This window comes from Chinchilla lanigera, unplaced genomic scaffold, assembly GCF_000276665.1.
Source record: "Chinchilla lanigera isolate Chin_1 unplaced genomic scaffold, ChiLan1.0 scaffold00081, whole genome shotgun sequence".
NCBI lineage: Eukaryota > Metazoa > Chordata > Mammalia > Rodentia > Chinchillidae > Chinchilla > Chinchilla lanigera.
In genome coordinates, this window is record NW_004955482.1 from 7,147,482 (window position 1) to 7,171,505 (window position 24,024).

Here is a 24,024-nt window from a genome sequence, read left to right on the forward strand (position 1 = left end):
TACATTTTGGTTAAGGTAGAAAATTTGAAGCAAACAGAGATTTTTATTTTCACATAATGTCCAGAATGATGTCTGGAATCTAATAATTCTTTTGAGTTCTCAAAAAGCATGAAAAGCATTAGGGACATGAGCTGCCACATTCATTTAAAAAGGTAGACCAGATTTTGATCATTACCGGTAAAGGCTCTGAAACACATTATGTGTATAAAAGGAGAGACAAAACCTGTCGAATTCCATTTTGATCTCAAAGGAGCTGAGTCTGTAAAATTTGTCCTAAAGCCAGAAGCTAGCACTGTAAGACATTAATCCATTACCAAAACCAAACACAAACAGAGATAGAGATTAGAGCTTCACATAATTGAGTACTCTCACAGCACCTACTGGCATAAACTGTAAAGCATTAATTGTATTGCTCTAAGCATCTGGAATGATAGCTGTGCTTTCATAAGTGACAAGCCAGATTGCATATATCTCTCAGCACAGATGATTAGTAATAGCTGCTGTGATGGGCTTTCATGCCCAGTGGCAAGCTTTATAGTTCACTTTAGTGACAAATGTGTTTGTAGTGCACAATGAGAAGCTTTAATCTTAACGTTCCAAGGATTTCTTGTGTACTCTGGTTTTAAAAATTAGTTTTTCTAGCCAGGCATGATAGTACACACCTATATTCCCAGCATGAGGCTGAGACAGGAGGGTCGCAAATTGGAGCATATACTGGGCAACTTAACGAGACCCTATTTCAGAATAAAAAATTTAAAAAACAAAAAAGTTCTGCGGATGCAGCTCAGTACTAAGGTACTGTGTTTAATCCCCCATACTTGGGGAGGGGACTTAAAAATAATTGTTTTTAAAATAATACTTTTTTTTTTTTTTTTGGTACGGGAATCAAACTGACAATCTCACACTTGCTGGGCAGGCACTGTGTTGCTGAGCTATATCCCTGGCCCTTAAAATAATTCTTTTAAAATTAAAATTCCTGGGGCTGGGGATTTAGCTCAGTGGCAAAGTACCTGCCTGGCAAGCGCAGGGTCGTGAGTTCAGTTCCCAGTACCGGAGAAAAAACAAAAACAAACAAACAAACAAAAAAAAAAATTAAAATTCCTTTAAAATATTTAGTTCCTTTGAAGTTGATTTTTTAAATATTCCTTGAAAATTATTTTTAAATATTTCTTTGTCTTTTCTTCCGGTACCAGGAATCGAACTCATGACCTTGCGCTTGCCAGGCAAGTGCTTTTGCCGCTGAGCTAAATCCCCAGCCCCTTAAATATTTCTTTTAAATATTTTTAGTTTAAAAGAACTTTCAGCTTTTGTTTTTTAAACATTATTTAACAAGAAAAACATTCACATTTTTAAAAATTAGGATAGGTTTTCACTGAAATAATCAGCATAAAATATCAGCCCTTTTCACACAGGATGAAGAGGCCAGTAGTTCCTGTTAAACAGCAGAATTACATAATGATATTTTTACCTATGTTTGAGGCCATAACAGTATAAACATCACACAGCTTCCATTGGTATCTTCCTGCCCTCCAGAGTAAAGTTCATACAGTTGCTTTTAGGTCAGCACTTAGGCTTTAAAAAAATCATATCTTAAAATTATGTCTAAAACTATTTAGGACCTTTTTTAAAAAATTATTTTTGGGACCAGGAATCAAACTCTCAGCCTTGCGCTTGCCAGGCAGGCACTGTGCTGCTGAGCTATATCCCTGGCCCTGCATCTAAAACTATTTAAATTGGACCTTTTAAAACAACTGTTCTGAATGGTGGTGGAAATAATCAAGGTACGTTATATGAGCATACAGATATGCCACAATGAGATCTTTTCATTCATTTATTTATTTATTTTTAAGGCAGGAAAGGTTTATTTAGCTCGCAGTTTGTGGAGGTTTCAGCCCATAATTCAGCTGTCTCCAAGGCAGAGTGGCGTGGAAGAGGAGCAGCAGTTCAAGGCAGCAGAAGACAGCAAAAGCAACAACAGCAAAAAGAGAATCTATTCTTTATGGTTAACATACAACAAGAAAAAAGAGATTGGAATTTTTTAAATTTTTAGAACAGTTCTTTTTTTTTTTTTTTTTTAATATCCTGAATTGACCTCAGTACTGCGCGCTTGCCAAGCAGGCGCTGTGCCACTGAGCTATACCTCCCCAGCCCCAGAACAGTTCTTATGGAGAACAGGTAACTTAGAATAATTTTGTGGCATATTAAAGTGCTCAAAGTAACAGCAGAGTAAAGTGCTCAAAGTAACACCACCCCTAGCAAGAAATAATGTCTAAGAATTATAGTCGCTTGTTTATAGAAACCATCTAAATATTTTCCCTAATTACTTTTTCTTCTTATAATTTATTAGCAGAAATGAGTTAAAATAAAACAATGTACCCTTTTTTGATTGTTGGTTGTAATTGCTATCTTAAGAGCTTATGAGTAAGTACGAAGCAAGATATGGTTATACTGACAAATGTGGGAATTAAAAAAAAATCTTTTTGAAGTTTTTGTCTGTTTTTGCTTTAAATCATGACTAATTCACAGCAGTTTGAAGGATAAGAAAATACTAAGCAAGGGGCTCACTAAAATAAAGTTGAGATTAATTTTACCTAGTGCATTCCTTTTTTTAATAATGAAAATTCATTGATTGATTGATTGATCGATTGATAGCTTTTTTGAGACAGGGTCTCACTGTATACTTCAGGCTGGCCTTGAATGCACTGTGTAGTCCAGGCTGGCCTCGAACTCTCAGCGATCCTCCTGCATCAGCCTTCCAAGTACTGGGATTATAGGCATGCACCACCCCTGTTACATTCCTAAAGTACTACAGTAAATCTAAACTGAGTGTAGTGGTGCATATCTATTTACCAGCACTCCGGGAGGCTAAAGCAGAATCACAAATCTGAGCCCACTTTAGCAGCTAGCAAGAATCCTGTTTCAAAATAAAAAGTAAATAGCCAGGTTTGGTGGCACATACCTATAATCCCAGCACTCAGGAGGCTGAGGCAGGAGGTTCACTGTGAGTTCGAGGTCAGCATGGGCTACACAGTGAGTTTGAGGCCAGCTGGCACTACATAGCGAAACTCTGTCACAAAACAAAATCAAAAAAATGTTTAAAATAGTATTGAGTAATATTGTTTATGTACATTATAATACTACTTATATAATTATGGACTTGTAAAAGTATTAAAATGAATTATTTCAAACTGTGTTTACTTAGCTAGAAGAAATTAAGTGAAATGGAAAAATACTATGCCACCAAAAAAACAAAAAAAAAGCAGAGCCCCTGGGTTCAATCCCTAATGCCGCTAAATAAATAGTGAGTCTGATACTGTATTACCAAATAATATCCTATAGTACGTACTGGAACAGATACAGCATTTCACAGATTCCTTTACAGATTAAGCATAAAAGCTTTTACAGAACATCTTGCAGGGGTGCCCTGGCTCACGAACTTAATTTGTCCCACGGCTCTGGGGAAGATGGCCATGTTTGTGTTCAACCAAAGAAAGACGGCTGTGGCCGTGCTCACCACTGGATGCGGAGTCCACAAACAGAAGCAAAGTTTTGCCGCACACTTCTGTTTGCAAACCACACTATTTGCAAACAGAAGCATTTGTGAACTGTTCGTGAACAGATGTGTTCGTGTACCACTGTATTTTCACACTGTCAAATGTGAGACCTTTAAGAACAACCAGCCAGGCATAGTGGTGCTTGCCTGTAATCCTAGCTACTGCTTGGAAGGCTGAGGCAAGAGGATCACAAGTTTGAGCCCTAGCCAGGCATGGTGGCGCACGCCTATAATCCCAGCACTCAGGAGGCTGAGGCTGAGGCAGGAGGATCCAGGTGAGTTCAAGGACAGTCTAAACTACATAGTGAGACCCTGTCTCAAAAAAAAAAAAACATAGCTAAGTCTGGCTGAGTCTAACTTAATGAGACCCTGTCTTAAAATTATAAAATGAATGAATGAGTGAAAACTAGGGGCAATATAGTACTGTAATTCAAAGAAACAAATATAAAGGAATATGTAATTTGTGACAGCTGGCTAGGCACTCAGTGTGGAGAAAGAAACTTTAAGATTTTGAGGTAAGCTAGAATTATGTTCTGCAATCACAAGCTGTTTGCTGTGTGTGTGTAGAAATGCAGCTGAGGGCCAGGGATACAGCTCAGTGGCACAGCACCTGCCTAGCAAGCGTGAGGTCCTGAGTTCAATTCTCAGTACAAAAGAACAGAAATGCAGCTGATTTTTGCTGACTCTATATCCAGTAAACTTGCTGAATTCTCTTACTAATTATGTATCTTAAAATTACTTTTAATTTTTCCACAAAGGTAATAATGTGTGAATAAAGAGAATTTTCTTTCCAAACCTTATATCTCTTATTTTTCTTCTTTTTTTTTTTTTGGTACTGGGAATTGAACTTATGACCTCAGGTTTGCCAGGCAAGCACTTATGCCACTGAGCTATATCCCCTGCCCTCTATATCCCCAGCCCTGTATCTCTTACTTTTCTTCTCTTCTACCTTCCGTATTTCCTTCAGTGGAAAAATGAGTAAACCTTTGCATATATGTGTGTATATATTTATACAAACACATGGACCTATAACTTTCTCTGTCTGAAAATATATTATGAAACTATGGATTCTTAAGCAACACCCGGTACCTCAGCATTCTTTCTAGCTTTCTCCCATTGCTAGTTTTAAAATCTTTTCTGTCACTGAAAAGTCTGACCCCGCTTCTCCCTGTCGCATTTGCTTATTTGCAGGCAGTTAACTTTTTCCTCCGTTTAGTTAACCTGCAGATCACTGTGGCTTCATGCATACGCAGACTCTGTGCCCTCACCCCACTGCTCCACCTTCACCCTCACCGCAGTTTCCCGTGGCTTCGTGCCAGCCCCCCGCCCCACCCTCTGTGTCCTCAGCTGCCAGGCCTGCTAGCGTGTTCCTGCACTTGGTTCCTCAGCCACCAACTCCACCGTTCCCCATCCTTGGCCCTTCAGCGTGTGGATGTGCACTGCCGTGGCCCGCCCGCTGCACCATGGCTCCACTTACCACCCGCTGGTGCATCCTTCGCGCGGCCTGAAAGCCCATCGTGTGCCTGCGCCCTTGACCTCGGGACGCTCTGCCCCATGGCTCTGTGCAGCTCCTGGCCCCTCGCTGCCGTCCGCTGCAGCCAGCACTGTTGCGCTGAACCAGGGAGCGGAGGGAAGGGATAGGAAGGGGGAGGGCAGACTTTCGTACCTCCATTCCTGCCTGAGCATGCTATGGATGTGACAGGCGCTTCGTGTGTAACGGTGCCGTCACTCTGGTGGCTTGATGGAGTGTGTGCTCGTGTTTGCTTATATTTTAGAATTTCCTCAGTTTTCATTTCTAATATAGTAAGTACTGGTAGATAGAAGCAACATAAAGTCCCTTTTGAGAACCTCCATGATTTTAAGAATATATGAAGTGTTCTCGAGGTCAGAAAGTTTGGGAATCGCTATTTACACAAGAAAAGGACAAATACCCCAATAAAAAGTTGGCTAAAGACAAGCAAATCATTTTGTTTAAATCACCATAGCTGTATATAATAAGCACAATGAAAAAGTGAAGTTTCCTAATAAAGAAATGCAAATAAAAACTAGGTATTATTTTGCTTGCTTATCAGATTGGTTATAAAAGTATTATAAATAGTCTTTTGAAGGGCAGTTTGGCAGAATGTATCAGAAGCCTATGTTCCCTTTGACCATTTCTGGAAAAATGTTCTACAGAAATTATTGAGTATGTCTGAAGATTCAGTGTGTTTACCATGCTCTTCTTGTATGGTATTAAAAATTCAGAAGTAAACGAAAATCCAAATGATAAACAGAAGAAATGTCCAGTGGAAGAAGAACATGGACAGTATATTTCCCGTCTTCGAATTAGTTTCAGGGCGGCAGAGCCCAAATGCTCAGCGGCACCTCTGGCTTGTTTTTGTGGACCAGGGATTAATCTGACCTAATTACCTTTCCCTATATAGTACGTGCAGTAATGTCAAATCAACCATTCTGCGTAGAACACATTAATAATTTGTGGGTTTGCTCTTTCACCAAAACCATTTCTGTCTTGTAGCTTTTAAAAATAGTGCTGGAGCACCGCGAGCTCGGGAAGGGGAAATTGACCTAGATATTACGGAGGATAGCAGATGAACAGGATTGATTTCATTTCGGGCGCTCTGCCCAGGACACTTTTAATAGAACATATAGTTACTCTAGGGATTCTGAGTCTGTGGTTTTATCAGGCGTACACATTTTACTATAAAAGGGAAAATTGGAAGCTATTAGACTCCAGGTACACTGATGTGACTTAACATTTTAGAGCAGTTGCTGTGATCTAGCCGTAGAAAATTTGCTGTGTAGGGGCTGGATTCCTTAACATTGAAACTAACTCAGTCATGGATAGAAACATGTTTTGAACTTCCTCTAAAATACAACATGTTCTTTGATTTTTTTCAAAGCTTAAGTCAAAAAAATAAATGTATAAAAATAAACTAGAAATTGGAGGATTATTTTTATGCGATCAATTTTTAATCTCCCTATTTTTAAGATTTTTTGTATAATCAGGAAATAAGTCTTTCAAGGGAAAATAAATTTTGGAAATGCTGTACTATTTTATGACCTATAATTTAGAATTACTAATCTTATAGTTAACCTTGAAAACTAAAAGGAAGGCCGAGTGTGGTGGTGCACACCTGTAGTTCCAGCACTTGGGAAGCTGAGGCATGAGGATCACTGTGAGTTCTTGGCCAGCCTGGGCTACACAGTGCATTCAGGGCCAGGCTGGACTACATAGTGAGACCCTGTCTCAAAAAACAAAAAATTAGAAGGAAAAATACAAATACCAGAATACATTTTGCATTAAGATAGTGGCTCTGAATGAATTTTTCTTTTTTTTCCAAAATTTCAGTAAGATGTTAATTGCTTCTTTACCTATAATATTATTTATTAATCCCTTATGCCCAAAAAGGTAACTTAAGGGGCTGGGGATTTAGCTCAGCGGCACAACGCCTGCCTGGAAAGCGCAAGGTCGTGAGTTCGGTTCCCGGTACTGGAAAACCACCCCCCGCCCCCCGCCGCCAAAAAAAACCAAAAAAAAACAAAAAGGTAACTTAAAGAAAGCAGTGGGCATTAAAAAGGCAGAGATTCTCAAATAATTAAATTAGCCCTTATTAAGTAGTAAGGTAGCTTGCTGGGTGTGTGTGTGTGTGTGTGTGTGTGTGTGTGTGTGTGTGTTTCCCTGTCTACTCTAGCACTAAGCGACATGCTACATCCTTTTTTATTTTTGAGACAAGGATTCATTTAGTTGACCAGGCTGGACTCGAACTTCCAGTCCTCTTGCCTTAGCCTTCTGAGTAGCTAGAATTGCAGGCACACACCACTGCACACAGCTTGTTTTGTTTTGAAGTGATCTGTTTAAATATACCAGGTTCTTACTATAGAAATGTTTGTTTAAAAAAAAAAAGAAATGTTTGTTTTATAACAGTTATAACAGTATATAAGATATGCCCCCAAAAGATTCATAGTCATTATTTTTCTTATTTTTATAAGATTGAGTTTCTCTTTCTTACTAGTAAAGTCTAAAATGAGTAGGTAATCTATAAGGTCTTAGAATATTTGGATCAGTCCAAAAAATAAAAGTATACACTAGTTTTTTTTATTTTTTTGAGATGGGCTCTCTGTTTTGCCCAAGCTGGCCTCAAACTTGTGATCTTCTGTGCCCTCTGAGTAGCTGTGATTGTAGGTGTACACCACCGTTCCTGTCTCACGTAATGTTTTAACTGAGTAGTCTTTCCAAGTTTTCTAATAAAATTAAGTTTTTATACACTTACAGTACATGTATTGGTAAGTGAAGGAGGAAAGTTGGTTATGTGTGATACTTGGCTACTATTCTTGTACTCATTAGATTACATATGGGCTTTTTTTTTTTTCCAGTTCAAACGATATGTCAGTAAACTCCGAAGCAAGAGTACAGTTTTCAAAAAGAAGCATCAGATAATAGCGGAATTTAAGGCTGAATTTGGTCTCTTGCAGAGAACGGAAGAACTGCTTAAGCAGCGTCATGAAAATATTCAGCATCAGCTGGTAATATGGTATTATCTTGGGCTCTTGTAACTACAAATGCAAAATTTATGGGTTACAGCTTTAGACTGAGGTCATTGTTTTTACTGGAAGACCTATAAAATTATTAATATTCTCTGATTAATTACAGAAATGTCATAAAGCTGATTCATTTATTTTTAATGTAGCAGTAAGCACTGCCTTTTTAAAATATGTGTGCTGAGTTTGGGATTATTAATAGAAGTTGAGGTCCAAGTAGACTTTTCTTTTGATTAGCTAGTTAATTTGAGTATAATTATCATACCAAGAGAGTGACTGTAAAACATTTATATATCGTGGCCTCCTGGGCAGAAATCTCTAATCACGCACTTCCAAGGGACTTCAGAAAGAAACTTCCGGGCGGGCGCTGTGTAGAAGGCCCTGCAGGCTGATCGTGCGTGCTCCTTGGTCGTCAGAAGAGTTAAATGCGCAGCCGTCCAGCAGCAGCCCTGTCACTGGCCGTGCCAGCCCCTCTGAGCTTCTTGGTTGGGTTTTTTCTTTCACCCTTGGGGAAACTGCTCTATCGGGGTGGCGCTTCCCAGCCAGCAGTAATCTGGGAAGGGGTAAATGACATTTAGTCAGTTGGCATTCCTTATATCTGACACTGTGAACTTTTCCTTTTCATGCTGACGAATATTGTTTGCTTCTCGAGAATTTTAGATTGAGAATTTGCTGTGATCACACATGTATTCTAACAGTGCTAGCTTTGAAATTGTTAGTAGTAACTGCATAACTGTTCGTGTTTCCTCTCCTTTATTGGTTATAACTTCTTTTCGTTGTCTGTTGTGTGTGTTTTATATTGGTGATTACAGCACAAACTCTTGAGTGGTCTTCCCTTAAGTGTTTTTTGTTCATTTGGGTTTTTTTTTTTTTTTTTTTTTGAGACAGTGTCACGCTATGTAGTTCAGGCTGGCCTTGAACTCACTATGTACCCCAGGCTGGCCTCGAACTCATGATGATCCTCCTGCCTCAGCCTCCCGAGAGCCTCTTGCTAGTGCTGGGATTACAGGCCTGAGCCACCAGACCTGGCTTCCCTTAAATTTTGCCTTTACAGTATCCTAGGCAGTGCTCCATTTACCTCCTTCTGATATTTTGTGTCACTATGTAAACTTGTCTTTAATTCTAAATAAGATTTTTATTTATTTGTTTATTTTTTGTTTGTTCATTTTTTGAGGCAAGGTCCCACTATGTAGTCAGGCTACTCTTGAACTCACAGTGATCCTCCTGCCTCAGCCTCCCAAGTGCTGAGATTATAGGCAAGTGCCACCATGCCTGACTATGATTTAATTCTTGCATGACATTATATTCAATATTATTCTTGGTTTATTATTTCATTTTACTATTTTTATGGTTCTTCCCTTCCTGCATCAACATTTTTCTCCTGGGATCTGTCTGATGGGCTCCTTATCAGTATCTTACTTAATGCAGGTCTGCTGGTGACACATCCTTTTAGTTGGGGTTTTTTTGTTTGTGTGGTTGGTTTTATTTTTTGCTAAAACCTCTTTATTTTGAAGCGTGTTTTATTATTTTAGTTTATTGGTACCTGTGTGTACTACATAACATTCCCGTTCGTGTGTGAAGTGGCACACGTACAGAACACACTTCATTCCTTCCTCCCCACTCCCGCCTCTTGATCACCTTTTTAATACGTGTGTGTAGCATGTGCTGTATGGAGTCGGTGCGTGGACGTAACTCTTCCCAGTTCCTTCTTTCATCCCCTTCCCCCCGCCACTCCCTCCTTGTCCTGATCCCCTCCCATCTGAGAAGGGCCTGTCTCCCTGCTTCCTGTTATCTTCTGTTTTGCTCTTCATTTTTGCTCTGGGTTTCTCATATTAGAGAAGCCGTGTGATATTTAAGCTTACGTTCCCAATTTATTTCACTTAACGTGGTGGTCTCAAGGGGCATCCATTTTCCTACTAGTGACTCGTTTATCTTTGGGGCAGAGTAGTGCTGCATGGTGTGTGAACGCCACATTACCCTTACCCGTGCATCTGGTGGTGGACATGCAGGCCGCTTCCAAGACGGGCTGCTCTGAGCTGTGCTGCTGTAAACCCGGGTGGCATGGATCCCTGTGATGTGGCGTCTGACTCTTCGGGAAGACACCTAGGAGGGATGAAGCACGTTTTCACCCACTGTAGAATTTTTGGTTCACACCAATCTTCTTTCGGCACTTTAAAGATTTAGTTTTATTGACTTCTAGCTTTGATTATTTTTAATGCAAAATCTCCTATACATCTTCTTTTTAAGGTTTTATGTTATTCTTTAGTTACTTTTAAGATTTTCTGTCTGTGTTTGATTTTTCAGTAGTTTGTCTATAAATCCCCTAACTGTATTTTTAATTTATCTATCTTGGGGTCTGGAAAGCTTCTTGAATATGTAGTTGAATGTGTTTGTCAGGTTTTTTTTTTTTTGTTTTGTTTTTTGAGACAAAGTCTCCTTATGTAGTCCAGGCTGGTCTTGAATTCGTAATGTAGCCCAGGCAGACCTCAAACCTCAAACTCAAGGCAGTCCTGCTGCCTCAGCCTTCCAGGTGGATGGGATTACAGGCATGCACCACCACACACACGGCCAATTTATTGATTTTTGTTTTGTTTTATTTATTTATTTTTTCTGTTTTTTCTCCAGTACTGGGAACCGAACTCATGACCTTGCGCTTGCCAGGCAGGCACTTTTGCCGCTGAGCTAAATCCCCAGCCCCTGTTTTGTTTTATTTTTTAAGACAGGGTCTCACTATGTAGTTCGGGGTGGCTTTGAACTCACTGTGTAGCCCAGGCTGGCCTTGAATTCACAGCAGCCCACCTGCCTCAGCCTGCCAAGTGTTGGGATTTCAGGTGTGTGCTACCATGCCCAGACTATTTATTAAATTCTTTTATTGGGGGTTGGGGAGGGTTGAGATAAGGTCTTGCTATGCAGGTCAAGCTGGCCTTGGACTCCATATGTAGCCTAAGCTAGCCTTGAACTCGCAGCAATCCTTATGCCATAGCCTCCCGAGTGCTGGGATTACAGGTGTGCACCACCACACCTGGCTTTTAAATTCTTAATATCAGTTACTGTATGTCTTACTTCTAGAATTTCTGCTTGATTCTATTTCATTGTTTCCAGTTGTTCATGATGTTCTCCAACTTTTGTGTGTGTGTGTGTGTGTGTGTGTGTGTGGTTCTGGGGATCAGATGCACAGCCTTGCATGTTAGGTGAGTGCTCTACCACTGATTTACACCTCCAGCTGTTTGTTTGCTTATTTTTGGGTTTTTGAGACAGTGTCTCACCATGTAGTTCAGGCTAGCCTTAAACTCACTATGCAGACCAGGCTAGACTCAGATTTGTAGCAATCTTCCTGCCTCAGCCTCCCAAGCACTGGGATTATAGGCATGTGCCACCACACCTGGCATTGTGGCTATTTTGAAGTCTCTGTGTGATAAATTGAACATTTATATCTATTGTTTATGTTTTTGTCTTGATTTTCACTCCTTTGGCTCTGTTAGTTTGCTTACCCAGTATTTTAGTTACTTTTCTTTTCTTGCTGAGACAAAATACCTGACTCCTGCCCAAAATTAAGGAAGGAAAGGTTTATTTAGCTCACAGTTTGTGGGGATTGCAGTCTGTAATCAGCTGGCTCCAGGGCAGGGTGGCACGGCACAGGGGTAGCAGTTCAGGGCGGCAGAAGCAACAAGAGTAAAAAGGGGGGAAGAGCGAGCACCTTTTCCTCCCTTGTATTGTAAGCAGGCTCCCCACCCTAGGCGGGTGTAGCACTCACACCATCTGTTCTTGCACAGCGTGAGGATGCTTATAAAATAAGGACCCTGGTCCCCTGCTGAGTCTCTTAGTTAAACTTCTAAACTTCTCAAGTTGACATAATGTATCAGTCATAAAACCTAGTAATTTTTATTGAACATCAAGCATGGAATATGATTAAATATTAAATCCCTGCCTGTGTTTACCTTCCTCTGAGGAAGATGCATAGATAGATAGACAGACAGACAGACAGATAGGAGATAATAGAATTTTTTGACAGAGCACCTTGATTTAATTGAGGGTAGATTTCTTAGAGGTGACGAGATGACTTTGTCTAGTTGTCACTTACTCCTAAGCTGTTACTTCTGTGTTCCTATGCTTTTGACAGAGACCTTACTCCTGGGAAGTGATCCGTACTCACAGGGTTGCCTCTTAGTCCTAGCCGGCTGGGCTGGGGCATCTCCCTGGCCTAAGACCTGCAGAAGTCTGGACTCCTACTTCCAGTGTCCTGGCACTGTGGAACTGGTGGCCAGCAAACTGCTCGTTTGCACTTGGTGTTTGAGAGTCTTAGCCTGCACGTGCCCAGCTGAGGATTTGGGGATGTCTACAGAGGACACTGCAGACAGGATTGTGGGCTAATTCTCTGTAATTCTCTCTGTCCCTTTAAGTCTCACCCCTCTTAGCAGCCTGAGAATTCTACTTCCTCTGCTGTTCCCTCCCTCCGTGTCCTTCTCTCCTTTTGTTTCTTCCATTTTCTACTCTCCAGTAAGGTTTTCAGGCTTTCCGTTCCACTGGAATCCCCTCCCGGCGCACCTTCCCACTGCTAACTCCAGTGGCCACTTCTTAGTCCTTTCCTTACTCAACCTTTCCCCAGCATTTAGCTCTGTCAGTCACGCCCCCTCCCGTAAGGTGTTCCTTCGCTTGGCTCCCCGGGACTCTGCACCCCTGGTTCTTTCCCGGGCTGACATTCCTGTTCCCTACCCACTGTGGAGCCGCACGCCTCACGTCCCTTCAGCCTTCCACTCACAGGTCATTTTAGGGAGGCCTTTTCCAGTACCTTAGGCTTGAAGATTCCGGCCTCACTCTCACCTCTCACTCCAGTGTTGTGCTTACTTACTTACATGTTGCTTATTCCCAGTGGAAGTAGACTGTGAGGGACAAATGGTTTTTTTTATCTTTTTTTCTTAACTGCTGTATCATGGTGCTTGGAACTGTGTGTGGTACGGTACATATGCAGTAAATACCGCATGAGTTATTCACCAAACATTTATTGCGTGCACACTGTGCTTTACCTTCTGTGCGAAGTATGCAGCATTAGTCTAAGGCCTAAAACTAGAAATGCTTCCTGCGCACCTGAGGGTAGCAGTGAAGTTTAGTGTAGGTTTATAACATGTGAAAGCATGTCACTGAATGAGTCGATGAAAATTGCGCTTTACAGGTCTAAACAAATTTATTAACACTCTTTTTCTAAATATGAAGTCTGCATACTTGTAATGGGGACCAGCGGGGTGCTGATACCATTTGTGACTTTTATTTCTGACTTACAGCAAGCCATGGAGGAGAAAAAGGGTGTGTCTGGGTACAGTTACACTCAAGAGGAGCTGGAAAGGGTGTCAGCGCTGAAGAGCGAAGTCGATGAGCTGAAGGGCCGAACGCTGGATGACATGTCCGAAATGGTGACCACCCTGCTTCCCAGTCTCCTTGTCTCCCAGGGCCCAGAGGCAGACGCTTTTGTGTTTTGTTTTCAGGGAAACATGCAAACTTTATCTCTGCACAAGGCTTCTGTTCTTTAATCTGTTTTAATCAATCTCTTTGAATTTCTCCATTCTAATGAGATTGTTCAACTTCTTTTTTGGGGGGGTGGGTTGGTGGTTTTTTTGTTTTTTGTTTTTTTTTTTGTCTTTTTGAGATAGGGTCTCGCTATGCAGTTCAGGCTGGCCTTGAGCTCACTTACATAGCCTAGGATGGTCTTGAACTCGCAACGATCCTCCTGCCTCAGCCTCCTGAGTGCTGGGATTACAGGCGTGCGCCACCACGCTTGGCTGTTCAACTTTTTTTTTGTTGTTCAACTTCTAATAGTTCATACATTTTGGTTTTTCATTTAGAAAAGTTATATAACACTAAAGAAATACTTATAATAAAAACGTTTTTCCAAGTCATACTATCCTACCTAATAAAGTTACTTCATTTTTTGTATATGTTTTTAGTTTCTTCCTATATACAGGGCTGCTACTCAGCTAGAAGCACTGGTGCATTCTCCTCAGACATTACAATACTGAAATCTTCCCTTCCTTGTTGGCAAATAGCTGCTGCCCAAAACTCTTACTGTACCCCTGTTCACATTGGGCATTTCTGTAGAACCTTCTGGATTTTACCAAAATCTAACTCTTCAAAAAATTAGTATTTGGGGTTGGGGATGTGGCTCAGTGGTAGAGCTCTTGCCCCTCATAAAGAAAGCCCTCGGGGGCTGGGGATTTAGCTCAGCGGCAAAGCGCCTGCCTGGCAAGCACAAGGTCGTGAGTTCGGTTCCTGGTACCGGAGAAAAACCAAAAAAAAACGAAAGCCCTGGGTTTGATTCCCTAGCACCACACACACATACACAAAATTAGTATTTAAACCAGGCATGGAGGTTCACACCTATAATCCCAGCATTTGGGAAGTTGAGGCAGGAGGATTGCTGTAAATTCGAGGCCAGTCTGGGCTGCATAGTGAGTTTAAGGCAAGGTTGAACTGTATAGTGAGACCCTGTCTCAAAAAAAAAAACAAAAACCCAAGGCTATAAAAAATTAGTATTTAGTACAGAAGAGAACTCCAGTACCCCTCCTTATGATTGCTATTCCTTTTTTTTTTTTTTGGTCTCGCTATGCAGTTCGGACTGGCCTTGAGCTCACTTTGTAGCCCAGGCTGGTCTGGAACTTACAACGATCCTCCTGCCTCAGCCTCCCGAATGCTGGGATTACAGGCGTGCGCCACCACGCCCGGTCTTTTTTTTTGTTGGGGGTGCAGGAAATCAAACTCAGGACCTTGCACTTGCCAGGCAGGCACTTGTGCCACTGAGCTATATTCCCAGCCTGTTACGATTGGTATTCTAGTAGGTAACGACTTACGGCATTCAGATTATTAAGTATGTGAATATCACTCCATCTGTACTTCCATATATTTTACATAAGCTGCATAACTATATAGTAGTTACAAACAGGCAACTTTGCTATTTATTTTATTAATTTAATAATAGATTAAATTATTTTCCCATTATGGTTTACAGTCTTGATAATCAAAATTTTAAATGCATTTTGGTAAATGGTATTCCACCTTGCCGAGGAATAAAAATTTACCAGGTCTTTTCGGTCTTTTCCACATTGTTTGGCACTGGGGTAATTTATAGTTTTTTTACTCTTTTAACACTACAATAAGTATTTTTATGCATGTAATATTGTGTCTTTTGAATCATTTTTAAGACATCATATTTGTTAAATGGCAGGTAAAAAAACTGAATTCCCTGGTATCTGAAAAGAAGTCAGCTCTAGCCCCCGTTATAAAAGAGCTACGACAGTTGCGTCAGAAATGTCAAGTAAGTGAGTTTGATTTAGTGATTTTTTTTTTTTTGGTGTTCCATCTTGTTCATATGTACTAGTTCGACTATCGGGTGTTCTACTTGGGGAATTACAGAAAATAAATTATTGTTATTTTGATAATTATTATGCAAAAATGAGTAATAACATGACATACAAAGGTTTTTGTTTAATTCGTGCTGCTCATTTTGTTACAAATTAGTGGAGAGAAAGAGAAAAAGAAGAAATTTAAACTGAAATCCACAAATGCAACCAAATAAGACTTTTTCCCTTTAAATCACATGCACGGAGGGGGGGGGGGTGGGGGGGGTGGCATGGGGTGCACGCCTATAATCCCAGTACTTGGGAGGGTGAGGCAGGAGGGTCCTTGCACGTTCATTGGAGACCAGCCTGGGCTACAAAGTGGGCTCAAAGATCCTGTTTCAAAAAGACAAAAAAAAAAAAAAAAAATCATATGCATATCAGAGCTGGGCTTGGTAGTACATACCTATAATGCCTGAAATACCAGCATTTAGGAGGCTAAAGCAGGAGGATCACTGTGAGTTCGAGGCCAGCCTAAACTACATAGTGAGACTCTGGCTCAAAAAAAAAAATGTTTAAGGAAAAGAATTACAGGGGCCGGGAATAGAACTCAGCAACACAAGCACCTGCCTGGCAAGCGCAAGATCCTGAGTTCAATTCCCAATACAAAAAACAAAAAACAAAAAACAACCAAAAAAAAAACAATTACAAGTCTTTCTTGAGCCTCGTGGTTCGCTGCAGGTTTGAGGCCAGCCTGGGCTACAAAGTGAGCTCAAGGCCAGCCTGAACTGCATAGCGAGACCCTGTCTCAAAAAGACAAAAAGAAAATTCTTTCTCACTTGCATCCCCCCACATACTCCCAAGAAGTAACAACTGTTAACAGTTCTTTATATATTTTCCAGAAATTTTCTGAGAATTAATAAATGGGTAATTTTTTAGTTAGTTAAGTTTATTGGTACATTTTAGAGGTCCATAATGGTAACATGTGTCATAGGGAATTTGTACCTGTACATGACATTTCTTGTTGCTTCTTTTTTCCCCCATTCTGCTCTCCTCCCTTCAACCCCTCTTCTGCTTATTTACAAAAGCTTTGTTTCCATTTTTTCTTCTATTCCCTTTCTTTCTTGTGACGTCTTTCCTCCGCTCTCCCCCTCCCTTCTTCCCCTTCTCATTTCAGCGTTTTGTTCCCATTTCCCAATATGTATTACAAATTTTGGTCCTTATTTATATTTTTGGTTTCTCACACCAGAGAAAACAATGCAGTATTTAAACATGTGTGTTCAGTTTATTTCACTTAAGCGTGTAGTCTTAAGGTGCATCCATTTAGCTAGAAATGTCTCAAGCATATCCTTTATGGCAGAGTAATACTCCATTGTATTAAACAACCACAGCTTTTTTTTTTCCATTCATCAGTTGATGGGCATTTGGGCTATTTCCAAGATTTAGCTATGACAAATTTTGCTGCTATATATAAACATGGGTGTGCTGTGGTATGATGCTTTTAATTCATATATTGCTGTGGTATGATGCTTTTAATTCTTCTGGGAAGATACCAAGAAGGGGAATAGCTGGGTCAAATGGGATCTCCAGTCCTAGCTTTTGAGGAATCTCCACACTGATTTCGACAATCGTTGCACCAGCCTACACTCCACCAACAGTGGAGTTCCTTTTTCCCCACAGCCCTGCCAGCATTTGTTATTGGTTGATTTCTTGATAACAGCCATTCTTTTTATTTTTTATTTTTTATTTTCTTTTATTTTGTTTGTTTGTTTGTTTATTTATTTATTTATTTATTTATTTATTTATTGTCTTTTTGAGACAGGGTCTCGCTATGCAGTTCAAGATGGCCTTGAGCTCACTTTGTAGCCCAGGCTGGTTTCAAACTTGCAACTATCCTCCTGCCTCAGCCTCCCAAGTGCTGGGATTACAGGCGTGCCCCACCACACCCGGCCAGCCATTGTTTTTAGAATGAGGTAGAATCTTCAGTTCCTCTTCTTCTTTTAATTTGTGTCTCTTGACTAACCAATGATGTTGAACATTTCTTCATATATTTATTTGCTGTTTCTTATTCATCTGAGAAGTGTTTGTTTCTGACGCCCATTTTTGGGTGGGGTCTTTTTGTTTTATTTTGGTTTTGGGTACTGGGAACCGAACTCAGGAGCTTGCGCTTGTCAGGCAGGCGCTCATGCCACTGAGCTATATCCCCAGCCCTGGATTGGGTCTTTAAATTGGTAGGCATCTGATTTTTTTAAGTTCTTCATATATTCTTGTTTTGTTTTGTTTTGTTTTTTGTTTTGTTTTTTGTACCGGGAATCGAACTCTGGACCTTGTACTTGCCAGGGAGGCACTTGTGCCGCTGAGCTATCCCCGGCTCTCTTCATATATTCTAGATAGTAGTCCTGTGGCAAAAATTTTTTCTCACTCTGTGGGTTGTCTTTTCACTCTGTTGGTGGTTTCCCTTACTATGCAAAAGGTTTTTGATAAGATGAGATCTCAGTTGTTGATTCTTTGTGATAGTTCCTATGGGACTGGAGTTTTGTTCAGAAAGTCTTAGCCTGCTGGGCACGGTGCTGCACACCTGTAATCCCAGCAATCCCAGCACTCAGGAGGCTGAGGCAGGAGGATCATTGCAAGCTTGAGAATAGCCTGGGCTACAAAGTGAGCTCAAGGCCAACATGAAGTGTATAGTGAGACCCTGTCTCAAAAAGACAAAAAATAAAGTCTTTGCCTATGCCGATGTCTTCAAGAGTTCTCCCTATTCTATCTTCCAGCAGATTTAGTGTTTTAGTGTTTCTGTTTTAATATTTATTTATTTACTTTTTTGTCTTTTTGAGATAGGGTGGCCTTGAATTGACTTTGTAACCCAGACTGGCCTCCAACTGGCAGTGATCCTCCTGCCTCAGCCTCCCAAGTGCTGGGATTACAAGCGTGTACCACCATGCCCAGCCTGCTCTAATATTTAGGTCTTTGGTCCATTTCAATTTTAGTTTAGTGCATGGTGAAAAATATGGATCCAGTTTTAATTTTCAGCATGTGTAAAGCCAGTTTTTCTAGCACCATTTGTTAAAGAGGCTTTCTTCCAGTAAAGATGTTTGGCATCTTTGTCAAAGATAAGGTGGCTAAATATGTCTAGAGTTATTTCTGCATCTTCTAATCTGTTCCACTGACCCTCGGGTCTGTTTTTATTTTGTTTGTTTTGTTTTGCCAGTACCATGTAGTTTTTATCACAGTAGTTTTATAGTATAATTTCAAGTCAGGTATTGTGCTGCCCCCTGCCTTGCCTTTGTTGCCCAGAATTGCCTTTACTATTCTAGGTCTCTTTGGTTCCAAGTGAATTTTAGGATTGTTTTTTTTAATTCCGTGAGATATGCTGTTGCAATTTTAATCAGGATTGCATTAAATCTGTATAACAATTTTGGAAGTATAGCCACTGTCACTATATTGGTTCTTAAAGGATATCTTTCCATTTTCTGATCTTCTCTTCAATCTCTTTTTTCAGAGTACTTTAGTTTTTATTTTATTTAATTAATTAAGTAATTCATTTATTTTTGTCTTTTTGAGACAGGATCTCACTATGCAGTTCAGGCTGGTCTTGAGCTCACTTTGTAGTCCGGGTTGTTCTCGAACTCACAAAGATCCTTCTGCCTGAACATTACGCTTGTTCTCACCCAGCCTGACTGCCCTGCTACCTAGTGCGTAGCCACGGCGCGTCAGCCCTTGCTTCTGGCCCTGGTGATTCCTCTTACCTTCTTGAGAATTCGGTTCATCTCTGGATTTAAAAGTATATTTGCTCTACCTTATCAAGTATTTGCAGATGCTTAATCATAATTCTAGGTGTTTGTAGCAGATTTTCAGATTGTCCCATTCAACATATTATATTAGAGTAAACTTTGAAACTAGGATAGCCTAGTTTAGATAGCCTAAACTCTGACTAAATTCTGACTCCACTCCTTTCCGGCAGTATACTCTTTGGCAAGGTACGCGGCCTTCTGAGTGTTCCCAGGGATTCTGTGTCAGTGGCAGTGCTTCCTGCACGGCCCAGTGGGAAGGTGCAGCTATTGTCAGGGCCCAGTTCAAACGCCCTAGCATCTATGCGGTTCTTCTCGTCAGGCCTCCAGCTAGTCTTCGTCCTCTCTCACCACTTCCCAGATACCCTCCCACACAGTTAACTGTTGTGCGTTCCTTGGTTGTTCAGGCTCTCTGCCTTGGTACTCAGTGTTGTTCCTTTTTTAGAAAACGTCCTCTTCTCCTTACTCACCTTCCCCTTAGCAATCCTTACTAATCCTTTACGTTCAATTTAGATATCAGTTCTCCAGGAAGCTGTCCCCACTGGTCCCCAAGCTGGATTAGGTCTGTGAGAGTCCTGTGTACTCCTGTCCACCTTGCATTTGTCCCTCGTGCCACCGCCCGTACATAGCCCTCAGCAGCCTGTTTACTTGTCTGAGCGTTACCAAGGGGAAGAACTTTCGGCTGTTTTCCTCACTGTTGTGTCTCCAGCCTAATAAACAGACCGGCACACAGCTCTATACATGGCGGCTATTCTTCTTATCAGCACCTCCATCTGTCACAATTCTCAAATGTCCGATTGCTGTATAAATAACTCTTAAGTATGCCAAGAAGCTTAGCGTTAAGTTACAAGACTGACGAGGGCACACGTTGTTTCAGAGCCACATTTCAACCCTTTGTTTTTCACTTACTCGATCGTTTGCCCTTTCATACTAGGAGCTAACCCAGGAATGTGACGAAAAGAAATCCCAGTATGATAGCTGTGCAGCGGGCCTTGAAAGCAGTCGGTCCAAATTGGAACAGGTAAGAAGAGTTTTATTATAACAATTTAACAAAAATGGCCTGTTTGGCAGAAACTGCACGTTTTTACTATGTCCATGCCGAAAGATTCCCAAATCTTTATCAGTATTTCCTAGCCTGTCCCTAAGCTCCTGAGATCATTATGTCCTAAACTTTCTGTGCACGCAGTGGTATTCCCACCTGTACCATGACTGCCAGAGCCCAGCGTCCATCACCCCTTACCTGCACTCCCAGAGTAACCCCCTGCCCTACTACCTTTCTTGTCTTCCTAAGTTTATTCTCTAAGGAGCCACCAGAGAAACCTTTTCAAACTTAGTCCCCCTCCATTGCTTGCCTTTGTATTTAAAATAAAGTCCAAAAAATAAAATCCAAACTCCGATGTTCAAGGCCCTGCCTGCCTCATTAATTACCGTCCATGACTGTTGCGCATGCATGAGCTCCCGCCCCGTGGGGCTTCTTCCCGAGCTCCAGACAGCGAGCTCACCTCCACCTCCAGGCCTTTGCTCATCTGTCCTCTGCCTGAGATGCTCTACGCCTCACTCTTTCTCTTGTTCTTTCCTTTTCGCTTGCAGCTTTCAGTGTAATAGGCACCACTGCTGGAGGACTTTTCTGGTCACCCTAGTATTTCCCGCTCTCCCACCAGCCTGACCTGCCTGGTCTCTATCACATTCTACCGCTGACTTTTCTTCATAGCACTTGTCTCCATCTAAGTGACCTGCCGTATGTGATTCCTTGTTTACACCTGCCTCCTGTCTCCCATACTTGAGTGAGAGCGAGGACCTGTGTGCCTTGTTTACCCTGTGTCCCCAGCACTTAGGACAGTACTGGACAGGTATAGAACTTAATAAATGAGTCACACAACAATGTGAATAGTCTCTACAAAAGATTTCAAAGTATTCTGTTAAAATTGCAGAAGAGGAAGTTTCTCCTGGTGGCTCTTTTGTTGTGTATTTAAAGTAATTCCTGGGGCTGGGGATTTAGCTCAGCGGCACAGCGCCTGCCTGGCAAGTGCAGGGTTGTGAGTTCGATTCCCAGTACCGGAAGAGAACACACACACAAAAAAACCAAACAAATAAAGTAATTCTGCATCTGTCTTACTCTTTCAGTAATGTTGCCTACTTAAAATTATATATTGTAGGAAGTTAGAGGACTCCGTGAGGAATGTCTTCAAGAAGAAAGTAAATACCATTATACAAATTGTATGATTAAGGTAAGACAAAGAAAGTAGATCAGAAAACTTTCTGAGTTTTTCCTGTATCAGAGACTTCTCAAGCCAGGCATAGTGGTGCACGCCTATAATCCCAACACTTGGAAGGCTGAGTAAGGAGGATCATTGTGAGTTCGAGGCTAGCCTGGGCTACATAGTCAGCTCAAGGTCAGCCTGAACTGTATAATGAGACCCTGTCTCAAAAAGACAAAAAAGAAGAAAAAAAAAAAGTAGAGCCCTCTCTGAAAGTTATCTTTCCATTTAGAATCTAGAAGTTCAACTTCATCGTGCTACTGAAGAGATGAAAACCTATGTTTCTTCTGATCAACAGGAAAAAAGGAAGGCAATCAGGCAAGGAATATTTTCATTTTCATACTGAGTTACTTTATATGTTGACCTGTAGAAGTGTAAATAAAATGAGATTATGAAGATTTAGAGTATTTAAGTAGATTCTAAGATATATTTTAGGACTAAATCTTTTTTTTTTTTTTTTTTTTTTTTTTGAGACAGGGTCTCACTATGCAGTTCAGGCTGGCCTTGAGCTCACTATGTAGCTCAGGCTGGCCTCAAACAACCATCCTCCTGCCTCAGCCTCCCAAGTGCTGGGATTACAGGCATGTGCCACCACACCCAGCATGGAACTAAATCTTACTGAATGTCTTCTGGATATTCCAACTCTGCTTACTAAGTGAAAATACGTGTAATTTTATTTCTTGCTTGCTTACTTTTTCAAATGTGGTAAAATATATATAACATAAAATTCTCCACTTTAGCCATTTTAAGCATTCAGTTCAGTGGCGTGAATTATATTTAAAATGCTGTGCAGTCATCACCACCGTATGTTTCCAAAACTTATTCATCACCCCCAACAAACTCTTACAGCTACTGAACGTAATTCCTTGTCCCTTGCTTCCCCAGAATATGTATAATTTTATAAGCATTAGCATGGCACTTTCTTTAAAGCCCTCCATGCTAATTGTGTAGTGTGTTGACTGAATTTTTTGCTAGAAACTATGTGATTGCAGTGTGCCAGCCTTCAGACAGAGAAGGGTATGTAGATACTGCCTAGTCCTTGTATGGGAATTTTTTTGTAAACTTAGCTTGTGGCGTACTGTAGTAAATTGAATCCTGCTTTAAAAATTAAATTTATTGGCTTGTGTGTGGTGGCACATGCCTGTAATTCCAGGACTCTGGGTGCCTGAAGCAGGAGAATTGCAGGTTTAAACCCAACCCTGGGCATCTTAGCAATTTAGCATAACCAGGTCTCAAAATAAAAAGGGCTGGGGATGTAGCTCAGTGTGAAAGCCCTGGATTCAATCCCAGAACTTGAAAAAAAGTTACTAGCTATAAAATAAAACGCAGTAATTGAAGAAGATAAGCTTTCTTTGCCCTTCTTCACAATTCAAATGTTTTACTTTTACCACCCAGTAAAGAACTCAGAGAATAAAATTCGTATATACTGGAGATTGCATTTGAGATTATGAGATTATTATGCATTAATAATGATAGAAAAAGGAATCCCAGAAACTGATCATCTTGCCGGGCATGGTGGCACACACCTGTAATCCCAGCACTCGGGAGGCTGAGGCAAGAGGATCATTGTGAGTTCGAGACCAGCCTGGGCTACAAAGTGAGCTCAAGGCTGTCTCAAAAAGAAAGAAATAGAGTATCTTGCAGAGTCTGAATCTTTAGAAAATGTATAATACACTGAAATGCAAGCCAGACTGAAAATATCCTATAAATAGAAAAATGTTTTTTCTAGTATGTACTCTCACATATTAAACTTAAAATGTCCTTTTACAGATTCTTTCATAGCATGTAAACTTTGCTCTTATATATGATCACTGCTAAGAAGTGAGAATAGTTAAGTTTCTTATTGAAAAATAAAAAAGTTTGCCAGGCATGGTTGCACAAGCCTGTAATCCCAGCACTCAGGAAGAGGCAGGAGGATTGCCATGAGTTGGAGGCCAGCCTGAACTACAGAGCAAGACCTTGTCTCAAAAAAAAAGAGAAAGTTTTACAGGAGACTGAGGCAAGAGGATTGCCATGAGTTTGAGACCAATCTGGTCTGTATAGTGAGTTCAAGGCCAGCCTGAACTATATATAGCAAGACCCTGTTGCCAAAAAAAAATTTTTTTTTAGAAATTAAATTCCAGCCAGGTGTAGTGATGCACCTATGTAATCCCAGCACTTGGGAGGCTGAGGCAGGAGGATTGCTTCGAGTTCAAGGCCCTCCTGGGCCACAAAGTGAGTTCAAGGCCAGCCTGAACTGCATAGTGAGACCCTGTCTCAAAAAGACAAAAAAATAGAAATTAAGTTCCATTTCTTCTGAAATTATCAATCTAAACAGTAAAGAAGGAAATAATTGCTCCTGAACTATTTATTTTATGATCATTTTCCTAGCAGGATGTTCTTTGTCAGTTAAAAATCTTTATGGACAGTTGTGGTGCACACCTGTAATCCCAGCTTTTAGGAAGCTGAGGTAGTAGGATTGCAGTGAGTTCAAGGCCAGCCTCAACTATATAATGTAACACTATCTTAAGAAAAAATAGTCACATCGGGCGTGGTGGTGCACGCCTGTAATCCCAGCACTC

General features: G+C 40.8%; 1 protein-coding gene across 2 annotated transcripts in view; it reads left to right on the plus strand.

Annotated features, from left to right (window-relative positions):
* The window catches only part of Ift81 (intraflagellar transport 81), a 67,740-nt gene that overhangs the window by 32,843 nt on the left and 10,873 nt on the right, over positions 1–24,024 (plus strand). For both annotated transcript variants that reach the window (XM_013503735.1, XM_005403140.2), the window contains 6 exons: positions 7,928–8,077; positions 13,372–13,500; positions 15,306–15,395; positions 20,140–20,226; positions 21,362–21,433; positions 21,696–21,781. In XM_013503735.1, the coding sequence (XP_013359189.1) occupies positions 7,928–8,077; positions 13,372–13,500; positions 15,306–15,395; positions 20,140–20,226; positions 21,362–21,433; positions 21,696–21,781 (614 nt within the window). The remainder of the gene's footprint in view (positions 1–7,927; positions 8,078–13,371; positions 13,501–15,305; positions 15,396–20,139; positions 20,227–21,361; positions 21,434–21,695; positions 21,782–24,024) is intronic.